This window comes from Hetaerina americana, unplaced genomic scaffold, assembly GCF_022747635.1.
Source record: "Hetaerina americana unplaced genomic scaffold, ioHetAmer1.1.p SCAF_10, whole genome shotgun sequence".
Classification (NCBI taxonomy): Eukaryota; Metazoa; Arthropoda; class Insecta; order Odonata; family Calopterygidae; genus Hetaerina; species Hetaerina americana.
Genome location: NW_027286070.1, coordinates 59,585,756 through 59,601,673, shown reverse-complemented (window position 1 = coordinate 59,601,673; position 15,918 = coordinate 59,585,756). Strand labels below are relative to the sequence as shown.

Here is a 15,918-nt window from a genome sequence, read left to right as displayed (position 1 = left end):
AATTTTGCAATAAAAAGATACTGACCTCATTGATTTGGCAATTAAAGTAATTATAAAATATGCACTTGGGGTAAATGAAACACAAAAATCATATTTACAGTTAGCATTGGAAAACATGTGACAACAGCAGCTGTAAAGTCAAAGTTTCACTGCACAAATCTGGTTTAAATTGACAATGTACCAAATTTTGAAATATATATATTCACATTATTGCTGAGATACAGCAACTACCATGAGTTTGTTTTTTATTGCGTAATGACAGACAATTAATTTTTGGGACATATTTATAACAGTTAAATTTTTGTACATGTGCATACCAAGAATATCACTACTGACATGTACCCAGTAATCCAAGCACATATTCAACACACTAACAACACATTTGGAGTACATTTAACAAATTGCATACACAGGGTAGGATTATTGCTTTGGTGATGCTTTAATAAAAGATTAAAAGGTTCATTTGACTTCATTTGTATTTCATAGCCATCAAATGTATTGTTTAAATATTGCAATGGACACTGACAATCTGGAACGAGTAAAAACACTGTGAAACAAAGACCCTTCATGATATGAAAATGTCAAAATTGTATAAAGCAATATACATCAATGGTATTTCATTTTTCTTTCCTTTGAATATTATAGAGTTCTTGAAAATTATTTGACCATTAAGTAACCGAAACGTATAATCAATTGGCCTATTCAATGAAATCTCAATATAAACTATACCTAGATATAATTTTTCCGTGGGATACATATTTTTCTTTATTGTAGGCTCAGTTACACAAATATTACTAATACAGAAAAAAGAATTAGCAATCTCTTTCTAACCCATGAAGAGTTGTTTGGCTGAGTTTTAATACTATTATTTTTGCCAATTAGATGGGTAGCATCCAGTTCCTGCAACTTTGTGGGGTCCCCACTCATCAAAATAATGAGAATAATTGAAAATGTTTTTTTTTAATTATGATCATCCTTTACTCCCCACCGCATTCATCCTGAGCATAAATTGGGCCAGGAATTCCTCAAAAATAATTTCATGCATCTATAGAAATTCTACCAACTTCTTCATTTTCAAAATCTCAAAGGTATTCAAGGATTCTTCTCTTATCATTATTTTTTAATACTTTTACCATCCCTATAGATGCAAGATAACTTGCAAGAACAGGTAATATTTAGTGATAGATAAGCACATTGAAATTTTCATATGGAAATGCAATGATTTTTAGCATGCCTTTCCACATGAAAATGCTACTTAAAGGATATTAATAAAAAAAAGAATCAAAGAGAAATCAAACGTTTATATTAATATGTACCATAAGACCTGAAAGATTAATCTTTTTCATTTTTGAGAGCTTCATGTAACCATTTATAAATTATTTTAAAATTATAAAGATAATCAATGAATAACTTATGGAGAATTTCACTGTTCTCTTTTTGCTCTAATATCATCAAAATATAATTTTTTTAAACCACGAATTTGTTAATATTCTGAATGAATTAAATATCTATCCGGAACCAATATTAATTATAAATGCCATAGATTGATATTCATCATCCTTGAATGCTCCTTTACTGCATATTTTTATTTTGAATTTTTTTAATACTTATTGACAAATGATTTTGAATGGCTATCTAGAGGAAAATTAGGAGTTTATTAAAAAAATATCATATACTCAAATTTAGTTACGAGCTAAGCTAATCATTGGAATACTATTGATTCTGTGTTCTTTGCATTGATCTTTTGCAATCAAATTTTATTTTTTCTCATTTTCTCACATTTCATAAAATGGTAGTACCTCAAACTAGAGGGAATACCCACAAATATATTATTATCCGAATCCAACATAATAAGATAAACTTTGCATTTGAAAATTTTTCAAATATGAACATCTTTTAATTCAATGCAAATGTAAATATCACTTATATTCTAAAACATGATAATGTATAATGCAACAAGCAAACATCATAGATTTACAATTTACTTACACCCATGCATTCGACATTAACATTGCTGCTTTAGACTTTAAAATGTATATAAACATATCTCTCAATCACACCTAAATATGAATAACATTAACCCCATTCATTATGATAACTCTTAGATTCAATTTCTATTTATCTAACGGAACCATTATTGTCAACACAGCCCTTGAGTATGTTCTTAAACATCTCAATAGATAAAATTACTTTATTACTCTTGGTTTATTTAGTTTGCTCTGATAAACCAGAATATTGAATTTTTCACTTTAATCAAAATATAAGTATTTACACATATACAATATTTTACTTTGGTTTTCAGCGGGTACTAAAGACAATTACCTATTATGACAACTTTATACATATATACTGAGTTAGCATACAGCTAAGGGAACATTAGCAATCCTAAGTGTGTTTCAAATGGAAATAATATCCCTTCGGAAATGAAATTATAAAAATGCTGATTGTGGCTCTAATTAAAATTAAAAGTATTTCAACTTCCTCTTGGTAATTTTGAAATATAATACTCATATATGAGCTTTAAAATATTTTAGGTGGTGCTAATATTTAACAAGTGTACATTTGCTATAAAATCCACTCTGCCTGCTGGGATAATGTTGGAAGAGACAATTTTTTAGATGATGCAAACCTGTCCTGCCATGGAAAATTTATTAGAATTACATAGGCCCATCATCTATTTTTATACATCGATTACACAATTTTTGAAGGGACATAGTTCATATCAATCTCTACTACAATTATTAATCTTTGCTTTTGTGACAACTGTAACCATTTATTCTTGGACAGATTAGATTTCCAAGCAATATATTTTAGAGATATTGAACTGCCTGTTTGACATAAAGATGTTCTAACATTATAAAAATTCTCTTATTGCCAATGCCTCTTTTGCTGTCAAATTTTCTTAGAATCTAGAAAACTAATTTTTTTCATGATAATTTTTTGGATTTATCAATATCTATTTGAATTTTGTGTGTTTTATATATATATATATATATATATATATATATATATATATATATATATATATATATATATATATATATATATATATATATATATATATATATTTTGTTGTGGCAGTCTCGATAAGTTCTTAGTATTGTAATACCTAAAACAAACTTTCTCTGTTGTATTTGAAGGTAAATAAACTACAAAACAAAGTGCATACTTATGACTTGAGTAGGAAATTTATTTGAGAACCATTTCTATCAATACCAATGCTAATCCACATTTTCCTGAAGAGTATTGGCTGTTAAGGAATGCATCCCTGGTACTTTTTATAGAAAAAATAATGCCTTTTGAAAAAAATTAATTTCCATCTATGCTTGGCATATTTCATACTTTCAAAGGGGCCTATCTCTGAAAAATTTAACTGATGATACAATTCACATTAGCCTACCAATAACTGATCATAGTTTTATCGCTGTCCAAATATTTGCATGGTATTTATATTCAAATGACGAACCAAATAATTTTATTTAAAAATTTACTAGTAGCTTTATCTGTATCTATCACATGACGAAGGCTAGTAATTGCAATATTAACTGTAAAATTAGAATAAACACTCTATCCTGAACAATAATTAAATGAGAAGCTCTTATTGAGAGTATAAAAAATATCTCATGAAAAACATTATATGCAAAATAATTTCAGGAGGCATATTGAAAATATAAGTCGAGGAATGATGTAGCATCAATTTGAATGCCATTTTGTGATTCAAGTTCAGTTTTTTGCATGTTAATCAACATTCACTTCCAAATACAGTTTTCCATTTTTAATGGAGGCATTGATTTTAATGTCATCTTTAAACTGTGCATATGCTTCAATTTCTAAAAAAAATGTATGAAGATTAGATTGGAGAGCATTAAGTAATTTTGTATCAATATTTACTATGCTCATCCTCCACCTCTGGTATAAAGATTTTGCTTGTTCATATTTACATAATATAGCACATGCAATAGGCTCAACTGTAAAAGGCAATGGTAAATGCAAAATAAACTTGTGATTCTTGCAAACCAACGATCACAATGTAAGATTAAATCATTAAATATAATTAAAAATAATAACACAGGTATTTTACTTGAGCGCAAGTAAAAATCTTGAGCTGACTGTAAGAAGGCCAACCTGATGAGAAAGTTATGCTAACCAATTCTGTGCTAAGAAAAAATAGAGGGGCTTTTTTAAACACTGCTCATTTCAAAATATGATGGATATATTTATCTGCAGTATTTAAACTGCAAAAAATCAATGAATGTTTCATTAATTCATTTGCGCATATGGAATGTATATTATAATTGGAATAATTGGGAAAAGAGTACCTACTTATGCTTATTACTGCCACCGTTCTGCTTGTTTCATTATTCCAAAGCTCTTAATGAATTTGATATTAATATTTTCTTTTAATGCTATCATCATTTTCAAAACCGAGCTCACAATGAACCTATTGTATTTTTACTGGTATTTGCTAGCATTAATGATTTTGGTATGTAATAAGACATCTAGCATTGATATTTGAAAATCATGTAGGGAGTACATTGTGTTAATTTTTGTAAGACAATTCATGAATTTCATTAATTTATGCTTCATAAATGACTTTTGAGAGCATCTACATTATTTCATCCAATATTAGTTAATCTCAACCTTTAAAATTCGAATGCTTTTCGTTCCCAAGTAAACTATCTCATCTTCAGGAGTATAAATTATAATTGTATGTACTCCATGACTTACAGAGGAATATTTTCACAATGGGATATTGTTCCAGATACTTATAGTTAAGTTTATTAGATATCAAACATTAAGGTATAATCTAACATCAAAGATAAATATTTAATTCACTGTTAAAAAATTACTGATGGCACATTCCAAATGTCTCTTAAACATAAGGTACTGTACAATACAACTCATTTTTTCATTGGTTTTGTAAAGTAAAGATTCCATACGCAAGACTTTAAATATTTTACAATTTGTGCATAGGATAAAATATTGATTTAAACCACATTCATCAAGATTTATTTCGTTTCCTTCACTTGAACTCTTTTCCTGTGATAACAGTTTACTAAATGAAGATTTAGTATGAGTTACAAATTCATGAAAACATGAATAACTTTTAAAATCATTATGTCAATTGCATAAATGATAAGGATTATTGACCAGTTCAAATAATTCTAATAGATCAAACTAATCAGAAATAAACATCATCATATTTGTTTGTACTTAAATTGTGTATTTGAAATCCTCTCAAGAAAACCCTGATACTATATATTATGTGTAAACTTATTGTAACAATAGCTGTAAGCTCTGAATAAATTCAACTCTTAGGAAAATAGGCATTTGTGAGATTTTTCACCATGATTAACATTTTATGTTTGTGGAAATCATTATGGATTTGCCAAACTAATATAAGTACCTATATTTTGTCTTACACTAGCACCCATCTTGAAAGGCTACTGAAAATTATTTCCTTGAGTATCAAGTGTTATGATGTAGTATTTCTGCAAAGCAAAGTCTCTCCCATGGCAATTAATTAATACAGTCATGTACGTTACTAAAAAAATGAAACTACAACTATTACTCAATCTTTCACTTTCAATATAAAGTGTTATTATATTACAATAATCAGGCCATCAACCTTCAAAATATAATGGCCAGGTCTAGCCTGACAAATTCAATTACTGACTACTTGCTGTTCAGTAAGTCCTGTCACTTATTGTTCCATGCATGTATTGGTCATGTGCTCCTGGTTGTATTGGTTCGACATGATTTGAGTATGGTATTGGTGGGACAGGCCTTGGTGGCGGTGGAGGCCTATCTTCAAGAGAGCCATAACTGGTCATTCTGCTGTTCAATGATGTTTGCTGCCCATATGCCATATTGGCCTGTAGGAAAAGTAGAGATTTATTTAATATTTTTACACAAGAGTAGAAAAATTCATTGCCAATGTGCTTTCTAATAGCAGAGAACCATGATAAATGGAATATAAATCTATAGCTATTAACTAAAGAACTGAACGATTATGCATTAAAGAACTTTGGGAAGGTATGAAAGATGTTGTGATTGATGTTGTATTTCATTGACCAAACAAAAGAAGTAAAATATTGTAGTTCTTTATTCGAGGAAAGGAGGAAATTGTGCACATTATCATGCTGTCATACTTATAACAAACCATATATTTTCTTTTCTAGGTGTATTCAAGCAGTAAACAAATGAATTGAAGTAACATATTAAGGAAAATATTTTGGATTTTGCTAGAATCTCAATACTGTTGGCACTAGGCTGGGATAGTATGTTATCCTTTGACCTTGGGCAGTCTCTATAACAAGATATTTTGAATACTATTGTCATTGTACTTCTTAAAGGAGGAAAGGATAGGAAATATGGAAATCCAATGGCAAAATTTGCACCATTTCTGCTGTCAAATGACAAACTGCAACTAGAGCGCATCTCTTTCTGGAATGTAAACAATTACATGTTCTACATAATCACTGTAAAATATCTAAGTAATCATGCTGTACAAATTACTATGACGTAGCGGTAAACCCTATGTTCCTATGCGTAGTATTTGAAGTTACTCTGTGAGGGAAGACTTTTAACATACTATAAATTTATTTTTAAGATACAGGGATTCTGTTAGGTACAGTATGCCATTTAATGATAACCTATTTTTAGAAAACAGGTGCTAAAATATAGATATACCACATAAACATTCATATTAGGTTATATTTTTTATAAATTAAATTAAGCAAAGGAGTTGCATAAGCCTTGTTGATGGACCTTTAATTAGTGAATTAAATCTACGTATATACAGATCATTGTGGAGCCATCAAATAGATTAAGCCATTAAATGCTGGAAGAGGCTGGATCAGAAACTTGTATTGCTTGTCATCTTGATTCATGACGACAATTACACAACCCTATTTGGTTGGCAAGTAGGGATAATGAGGAAGCCATGGTTGTTTTTCTTTGAATTTCATGATACTTATCCAATGAACCTCATTTAAAGATGGTATTTTGACTTATTAAATTATCTACTCCTTTATATAACTTGGTAAGTTCAATGTGGGTGATATTGCTAGGTTTCCTAAGGATAATGCTTGGGATAATTGATGGTTCCCCATGTAACTTTATGGAATCAATTCATATTGAAAATGAAAAATAGTAACTTTTTATTTTTCAGTAGAATCACAAAATTACTATTTTTCATTTCCATTACTTTGGATTATCGAATGTTCCTTGTAATTAAAACTTCTGAGCACAATGTGTGCTTGGGAAAAGGGAAACTCATTCTTTGACTGGCAGGTGCAGAGACCAATGACAGATATTGCATTTCAAAAGAATGACTGACATCAATGAATACATGAATGAGCACAATGTACAAGTGGAGATGTTTAAATTCAACCCCAGATGCTCCCGTTTCTCAATTATCTTTGGATATTGATATTACTTTCCGATCTTTTGAAACTTCTTATGCCTGGGTAAATACTTGATTTAGCTAGTTCATTCCCAGAAAATGAGGTACATTGTAAATGAAATGAAACTTCTGCAGGAGAAGCCACCCACACAAAACCTTATGACAGAGCCCAAATGAAGACTCCATTTCAGATGCTGTTGAAGATTTTAATGGTTATTCAGGAACTGATACATCATGTGGAAAAAATAGGAAGCAGTGAGATGAGAGCTCTTATGACTTCAGCACATCCTATGACTTCAGTTTCCTATGTTGAGAAATAAATGTGAAATTGGAGGAATGACCCTTTTCACGTTAAACATCAAAGACATTCTCTAGCTCTTCGGACCCTTTTATCAAGTAAAGACCACTTTTAATGTATAACAGGAGAACAGATTTCATGCCAAACAATATATTTACCGCAGGAGGATCATCCCAGCCTGATGTTGTTGAGGGTTCATCTGGCCATGTTGCAAATTCTTGCACTGCATTAGTGTTTATTCCTCCTGGATCTCCCTCACCACCTGGAGGTCCTAACGGCTTTTGATCAGTGCCACCATTCTTCGCAGCATCAATTGGATTCCAGCTTGCCACCTCTTCAGCTGAGGGTTCTGCCCAAGGCTGTAATTCTCCGGATGCAAAAATTGCATAGAATGCAACTCCAACAAAATGTACTGTTGCAGCCATTATGAATACAGTCTTCCAACTCTCTCTCGACTGAAATAGGAAAAAAATGTAAATTATATAAAGACTCATCATGTGATAATTACCATATTGTCCAGCATATGAAGCATGGATTTTCCCCTCCGAGCAGATCAAAAAGAATTGCATTGCATCTTATATGGTCAGTGAGAACATATAGCATAGCAAATGGGTCACTACCATCTGCTGTTTTAGTAGAGTACTCCAAAGTAGAAGCAAGCATTAGGTCTATAATACCACCTCATGTTATTGGCATGTGTATCAATTATCCATGCTCACTTGCAGGAAATTAAAAATAGTAACCATTTCAAATTTGGGCGACTCAATTACAAACATCATGTTGGCTAAACATTTCTGTGGCCCTTTAACCATTTGTAGAAATCAAAGTCTTTTATATTCATTCCAAAATATGCTGCAAAAATTCAGGAGTGTACTATAAGCACATTTACTTTAATGACAGAAAAGAAGGCATACCTGTATTCGTAGAAAAACAGTAGAGTATGCAGGGCGCTATCACATGCATACACACTTTAGTGCTATAATAATAATTATTAGTATATGATCAAACTAATGATAAAGAGTAAGGACTTAAGGATTAATGGCTGAGAAAATTTAAGAATCACATTGAGAGACATGGGGTTCAGAAAAAAAAGATGAAAATAAAAATAACCATATTTTCAAGTGTAACCAAGAAACAAGGAAGGGAAACGGAAGGGATATGTTAGGCATCAAAGTACAAGAGAATTAATTAGATCTGTGAGAGTACTTCACCAAATTCGGTAATGCCTAAAATGAAAAATAGCAAAGTAGTTTGAATATTGTGAGAAAAATTTAAGATCTGTTTTAGATAAGGAAATATTTACAAAGGAGAAGAATTATGTGACAGGGAACCTAAGGAAAGACATAAACACTGATGTTAGGGAGAGCATTATGGAGTATTGTGGAGCATTATGATTATGGAGTATTATGTTGTACATGCAGTGTCTCCACATGGGAAGGAGGAAATAGATTGTGGGCTTTCAGTGCAAGTAGGGAGAAGAACAAAAATAATAAAATGAATGGGGAGGCAGGCCATTGAAGAAGCGTTGGGCATGGTTTGAAAAGAGAAAACTTTCATGGGATCCAGGTTTAAAGCCAAGCCGCTGCCTATGATAATAACTGGAAAAGCTCACATAAACTGGTAATCAAATCATATATTAAAAACAATCGAATACATAAACCTTTGAACTATTTTTAATCATAAGTTGAGCAGCACAGAAGGAACTCTTGTTTTATTCATTTCACAAATTATTTAAATGTACTCATCCCTACAAAGTGATGGGTAAAAAAAGGCCTCCATAGTGTATTCAATTAATGGTTATTGGAGTAGCAAAACAAGCAGAACCATTTGTGAAAGAGGAAGGGCAGTTGGAATATGATAACACCCCAGCAGAATTGAAAAAAAATAGAATATGATGTATTCAGAGTGGCTGTCCAGGACAAAGTCAAGTTCCCAATGGAGTAAACAAGCAGCCAATTTTCGACCCCTACACCATGAACTGATTTAATATATGAGAAATGAGGATTCATTAAATGTATTTGATTCTCTTTTACCGAAGGTACTCACATGATCTCTGGTAATGTTGTCAATAGCGATAGGGCAAATGAGTCCAGCAATTGTTCCAATGCCATTAGACATTCCCATCAAAATCGAAGCATAACGAGGAGCTATGTCCAGATGGTTGACATTAAAACCTAAATAGAAGTTGGTTGATATCAGTATTAGTTTCGTATCCATAGGTTTTCTTATATGTTTTCAAAAATTTACTAAGGAATTTTTATAAAACTTTGTGTTAACAACGGTAACTGGTACTCTTTTCAGAAATTAACCATTCTTTATATATAGTCTATTACTCTAAGGTGGTATAATTTTAGTTTAACAATGATTGTTCTTTACAGCCTAGGGTATCCACACAAATTTTTAATCAATTACATTTAACAATTTTGTACATATTTATTTCATGTATGATATTACTAGGTCCCTATATATATATATATATATATATATATATATATATATATATGACTATTATACTTTCACTTAAGCTTAAAAAAAAGTATTAGAATTTTTGAAAAAAACTAAAAGCCCTACTTCATTACAATATACATGAACTGCCACAAAAAATTTATATTCAGCCTAAGTGGAACATTCAATAGTAATGCAGCATTTAAAAATAGGTTTAAATGCTTAATGCACTTGTTGAATTACTTTAAATTCTCCATCATGCTAATTAGAATGCTAGCATTTCTAAGGTGAGTGAAATCAACATTTCTCTGATTAGTTTTTTGTTTACTATATACTGTATGCTATCTGATAGATTGTTTAACCATAGAACTAACAGCAGGCAGATCAATAATCTTAGTTAAACTGTTTTCATAAAAGTAAATTTTGGGTTTATAGTATTACATTCTAAGATTTTGGATAACTATAAATTTTCAAAATTGTAGCCTAGTTGAAATAAATGATTCCATCAAATTTATACCAATAAGAAAGTGATAAAAAGGAGATTCAAACCTGAAATGGCAAATCCACTGAAGGCGACTCCAAAAGTGAGTGCTATAGTTGCTGCTGTGGCTGTTTTAGCATATGCAACCACTAGGAAGAAGATTGCTTCCATTCCGAAGCCCCCACAATTGAATACCTTCCTTACATTGGTTGTAGTTAGTAAACCTGTTTTACGAACATGATCAGCTAATAACCCTCCACATGGAACTATGACAGTCATCAGTAGATGAGGTAGGGCACCTAACAATCCAGTCTGTGAAAAAATAATAGAAATATGAATTAAAAAGGGTATACTTAATTATATTTACAAAATTAGTTAAAAAAATAAAAATATTTTCAAAAGAATGCATGGAAAAACTTTCCTAGTTAAGTATTGGGCCTCAAAGAAGGTGTGGTAATGAGGCAACTGACCTTCTGGCTGGTTTTCCTGACTACATAAAAGCATATGAAGTGTTTTGGTTTTTTTTGCAGTTAAAAAATTCTTATGCACATAAAGGATATCAACTGGAAAAAATATGGGCTCTCACAATTTGTTGGTATGTAATTTTGGGTGGTTACTAAAAAATGCTTCTTAATCCTACTCACTTTATTATTTAATAGCTATTTAATAATAAGCTCGATGTCCTATGACTCTTGCAGAGTTATCCATTGATTGCATCTAGGACTAATAATATATATTAGCCTTTATCACACTTTGATCTCTCAAGTTCACCAAATGACATTGCCAGAGCCATGTCACTTGATTTCTAGATTGGGGAAATAAACTTTGGATTTATGATATAATATCTTAATTTAAGTAAAACATTGGTCAAACTTTAGCATGACATTCTATGAGCAATGTCTGATAATATTAGTTTCATATTTTTATATAGAAATTTAATGCTTAGCATAATTTTTTGTCTTATATAATAACGCTCTGTGTTAGCTTAGAGTGCACCTACAGGGATGTGAATAGCAAGAAAAGCTCTCGCAATAATATGTATGACAGCAATGAAATAAGTGATCACAGTCCTTTAATAAGTATGTGATTAGATAATTGTGGACAATGAGCGGTGGTACTCGAAGGGCATAGGAGCCCATCACCATGTGCCACCAGCCTTGTACCATGATAAAGTGAGTGGCTACCACTAAAATAGTTTGCCAATAATTTGGTGGAGGGTCCAGCAGACCCTCATGTGAGAGAAGACTGAGATCACAGTGGTGCATTCATTAACACTCATTTCACCGGCAAACCAAACAATGAATTTAATGGCTACAGCTTTGCCGCATGGTAGGCAACAAGGAAATCATTCTATCATCAACATTGTGAGTAGTAGTTTACCAATTCTTCATTACAGTTTTAAACTACTTTGAAACTGATATGAATGAAAGGTGTCAGTGAAATAAAAGCCCCAATGAAGGTACCATTGAAGCTATAGTTGCTATAGATAATTACCCGATTATTGTAAATGGAGGTTTGGGAGTAACTATTTTACTGAAGAAGTGTGCCACAAAGATACTGAAGAGCTTTCTAAAAACAAAATGAAAGGATTACGAAGATAGCATGGAAACCAACCGATACCTTAGTTGTTCTAAAATTATGTTCAGCTCGACACAATAAGTATTAACCTAAAAGGTAGGGGCTGCACATGGTTCTACGAGTATATTTATTTTTTTTTGCAGGTTCCCCCCACCTTTCCCCATCCATTTGAAAAACCCTAACCCCCTCATCCCTTACCCTTTCCTCCTGGTGCTGCATCCCCTGCCACACACCTTTTTAGTGGCTCGCATGGTATGGATGTAGATGCATTTCACAGTGACATACTACGAAGATGACAAAACAAAACTAATTTGTGATAATTTCATTGAAGTAATAAAAATGCAGATGTAAAAGAGAATTTAAACTCTCCTTGAAGACTGAATTGTGATTGAAAAATACCAAACAGCATTGGGAAAATATGGGCTAGGGGAATGAAATAAAGGAAGAGAAAGGCTCTTGGAGTCTTTTAAAGAATACATATTAGGTATGGTCAACTCACTATTTTAAAACCTTTTACGAAGGAGATATATGTGGACCATGCTAGCTTAAGAAGATGTCCCAATGACTACTTTCTCTCAGGGCTGAGATTTATAAATGAACTAGGGTCAGAAAGAACTTTCCCAATGCCAATTGATGCCAAAATTTAATGTTAATGAATGGCTGAGCTTATATTCAAGAAGATGTAAACAAAATTGAGGCATTAATGCCAAAGAGGATGACAGTCCTAGAGAACAAATGGAAAATAGGAACAACATGGGATTGACCCCAAAACATGAACGAAAGGAAGAATGCTGAAAGGCGCCAAGAAACTACACGTCAAAGAAAACTTGTGAAAAGCAAGCCTAGGGTCACAAAAAGTTCTCACTGTAATTAGCGATAGAAGTAAGTACAGAATTTGTAGAATTGATGAGAAAGAAAATATTTCTGGAGGTTGAATACCTCAAAAGGACAAAAAAGATAAAGAAGAATGGATGAAGAATCTGTTAGGACAAGTGCAACATAATCTTCTGCAATGAAAAGATTAAGCAGAAAAATTGTGCAAAGGAAGTAACCTTTCATTGAGGAGAACAACTATTAATGACAGTGATACTTGATACACAGCAGGGTTTTTTTTTAAAAAAGATTGGAGTTTACTTTTCTCCTACTATCAGACATACATGTAGACCACATACTAGTAGAACAGTAAAGACAATTAAAGGAAGTGGGTTGTCTTAGAAAAATGACGAAATTAAAATACAAAGTCCGAATAAGTAATGAAGAATTGCTTCAAAGAATTGATGAAGAGAGATGCCCATGAAGGAAGGCACTTAAAGATGGAAACTAATAGAACATATCCTAAGGCATGATAGTTTACTGAATACCAAAATGGCAGGAACCATTTAAAAGTAGAACTAGAGAACCCACTGATGAATTCCAAGAGCAAAAGATGGACATCAGCTCAATCAATCAAGAAGGAATGAATACATTGAGAGATTACAGGATAAATTGTAGCAGCAATAAAAATTCTCGAATAGAGATGGTGATGGAAATGCCACAACTTAATATTAACATGAGAAATACTGATTTGGGCAAAAGCTACATTGCGCTGAGTATGTGGTAGTTATGATGACAGCAGACTTCTCGAAGGCTAACTATCTTCAAACTGCTTCTGGAGAATTTGATTGGATAATGAAGGAAATGGCGAGAAAGACACACATTACCCACTGTATTTTATTTCAAATAGGCCTAGGCATCTCGCTCTCCAAAGCGCGGACAGTGCGGTTGCGTTGGATCCCTGGTCTGCCGTAGACACTCTGCCTTATTATCGTTTTGTCTGTTTATACCCTGGTAAATTATCCCGTGCAGAATAAATGTAGAGGATAGAGAGGCGATCGACTTCCTCGCCGTTCCTTGCCACGAGTTGATCGGCTTCAGCACCACTTTTAGGGCCCCATGTATTTGCCTCGCCAGTCCCACAGTCACTGGATTTTTACTAGAGGGTGGCAGTAGCGTCCTTGACTGACATATGTACCCTCTTCCTACTGGCCCACATTGCAGCTGGTGCCTTACCAGTGTTGGGTCTTCGACTCCTCATTCACGGTTCATTTATTGTGCATACTCTTTAAAGGTAACAGTAAACGTAAACTTAAAAGTTATAGCATAAGCAGTCATGCTCAAATTAAACACATTTTAGGAAAAACCATCAATATCCCTCGCGGAATAAATGGAAAATTGCACTGCATACTCATTTAAATTTACAGAGAAAAAAGTGGGGAATATTCATGTTAAAGATTTTGTATCAACATTGACGGGTGATGATAAAGAAGACCAATGGAATACAATAGACTAAATCTACTCGAAATGAATATTGGAGCTGCTAAAAGAGCGCGGACAATGAAAAACCTGCGTTTCGAGAAATCTGGTATCCAAAATACCATTTTCGTGCATCCATCGGGTGGAAGACGTCGGCGGCCGCTATTGTCACGGGTACCCGGATGGCGAGAAAAGTTCTGAACCCGGGTGTCTAAATAGTCATCATCCCGGGTATTTTAAAATCTGCCCATTAGGCCTTTAAAAACCCGGTGCTATTGTACTTGTAGTATAGCACTCGGCGCTACTATAGCAGCATGTATACCCTTCAGACAACTCAACGATGTTCGACAGGGGGTCGGTGTAAAGCTTTTAATGGGATTGGGATAAGAGTTTTTGAAAGATCTTTAAGGTGTTCACAGAATAGAAGAAAACTTTTATCTAGTTCTCTAAGTGTGTAGGTATTCATGGTCTGGTCAGTATGTGTACGATTCCGTTTTGATATTAGTAGAAATTTGTCAGTGAACCCAAAATGTATTAAATTTTTCCAGTTTAATCAAATAACATTTGCTCCTTGATCTTCGAAATGGCCCTTGGATCACTACGATCTTTTGGAATAGAATGTAGGAAAAATCTTTATTAAATCTCACGTAGAGTACGGTACTGATAAAATAATAGGATAATATTATAATATGTATATTACAGAATAATATATATTATGGTGTTAGTATAGTATAGTTACGGTACAGTATAGTATATTATATCAATTAATATAAATGTTACAGCATAGTACATTATACATACCTCCTCTATTCTAAAGTGGAATGTCTGAAGATAGGATGCCTGGAAGAGGACCAACAGGTAGAAGTTCCACGAACGACAGAAGTTGGCCACTATTATAGCATAGACGGGCATCGAGGAGAAGAATTGCCTCCATGGCGTCGTGGCTATTGTAGGCATTGCAATTGACGAACTGGACCCCAACGACTGTTCTATGTACATAAGCTCTCTGGCACTGATTGTTGGATGTTTCGCGGGCTTCTCAAATGACAACCAAAGCCAGAAGAGGTACCATATCAAACCAACGACACCTGAAATAAAATGTCTACTTTATTAATATGCACAAAAAAGATATAGCGTTTTGGAAAAAGTTCAAGCCATCATATACGTATATGGTTACCAGTGCACTTGAATGAAGATGCTCTTGGAAGTGATCGTTTCAATATATAAAATAACAGCATATTATTACCACGACAGGCGCTATACATCAAGCCAAAACTTATGTTACTTGAATAATGAAATATCGTTTTACTACACACGACTTTCGAAAGTTCAATATGTTTGCAACTCAGTGTGAAATGCTTTAGTCTAAGAAAACATATTAAATGCTGTCATCGATGGGCGACCATGATATATTCA

The 15,918-nt window shown here is 32.8% G+C and overlaps 1 protein-coding gene across 2 annotated transcripts in view; it reads right to left on the bottom strand.

The window, feature by feature from the left end:
• Positions 1-3,080: 3,080 nt before the first annotated feature.
• The window catches only part of VGlut (Vesicular glutamate transporter), a 279,852-nt gene continuing 267,014 nt past the window's right edge, over positions 3,081-15,918 (bottom strand). For both annotated transcript variants that reach the window (XM_071598728.1, XM_071598729.1), the window contains exons 9-13: positions 15,304-15,590; positions 10,701-10,944; positions 9,753-9,880; positions 7,865-8,161; positions 3,081-5,876 (exon numbers count right to left, since the gene is read on the bottom strand). In XM_071598728.1, the coding sequence (XP_071454829.1) occupies positions 5,688-5,876; positions 7,865-8,161; positions 9,753-9,880; positions 10,701-10,944; positions 15,304-15,590 (1,145 nt within the window). In that variant the 3' untranslated portion in view covers positions 3,081-5,687. The remainder of the gene's footprint in view (positions 5,877-7,864; positions 8,162-9,752; positions 9,881-10,700; positions 10,945-15,303; positions 15,591-15,918) is intronic.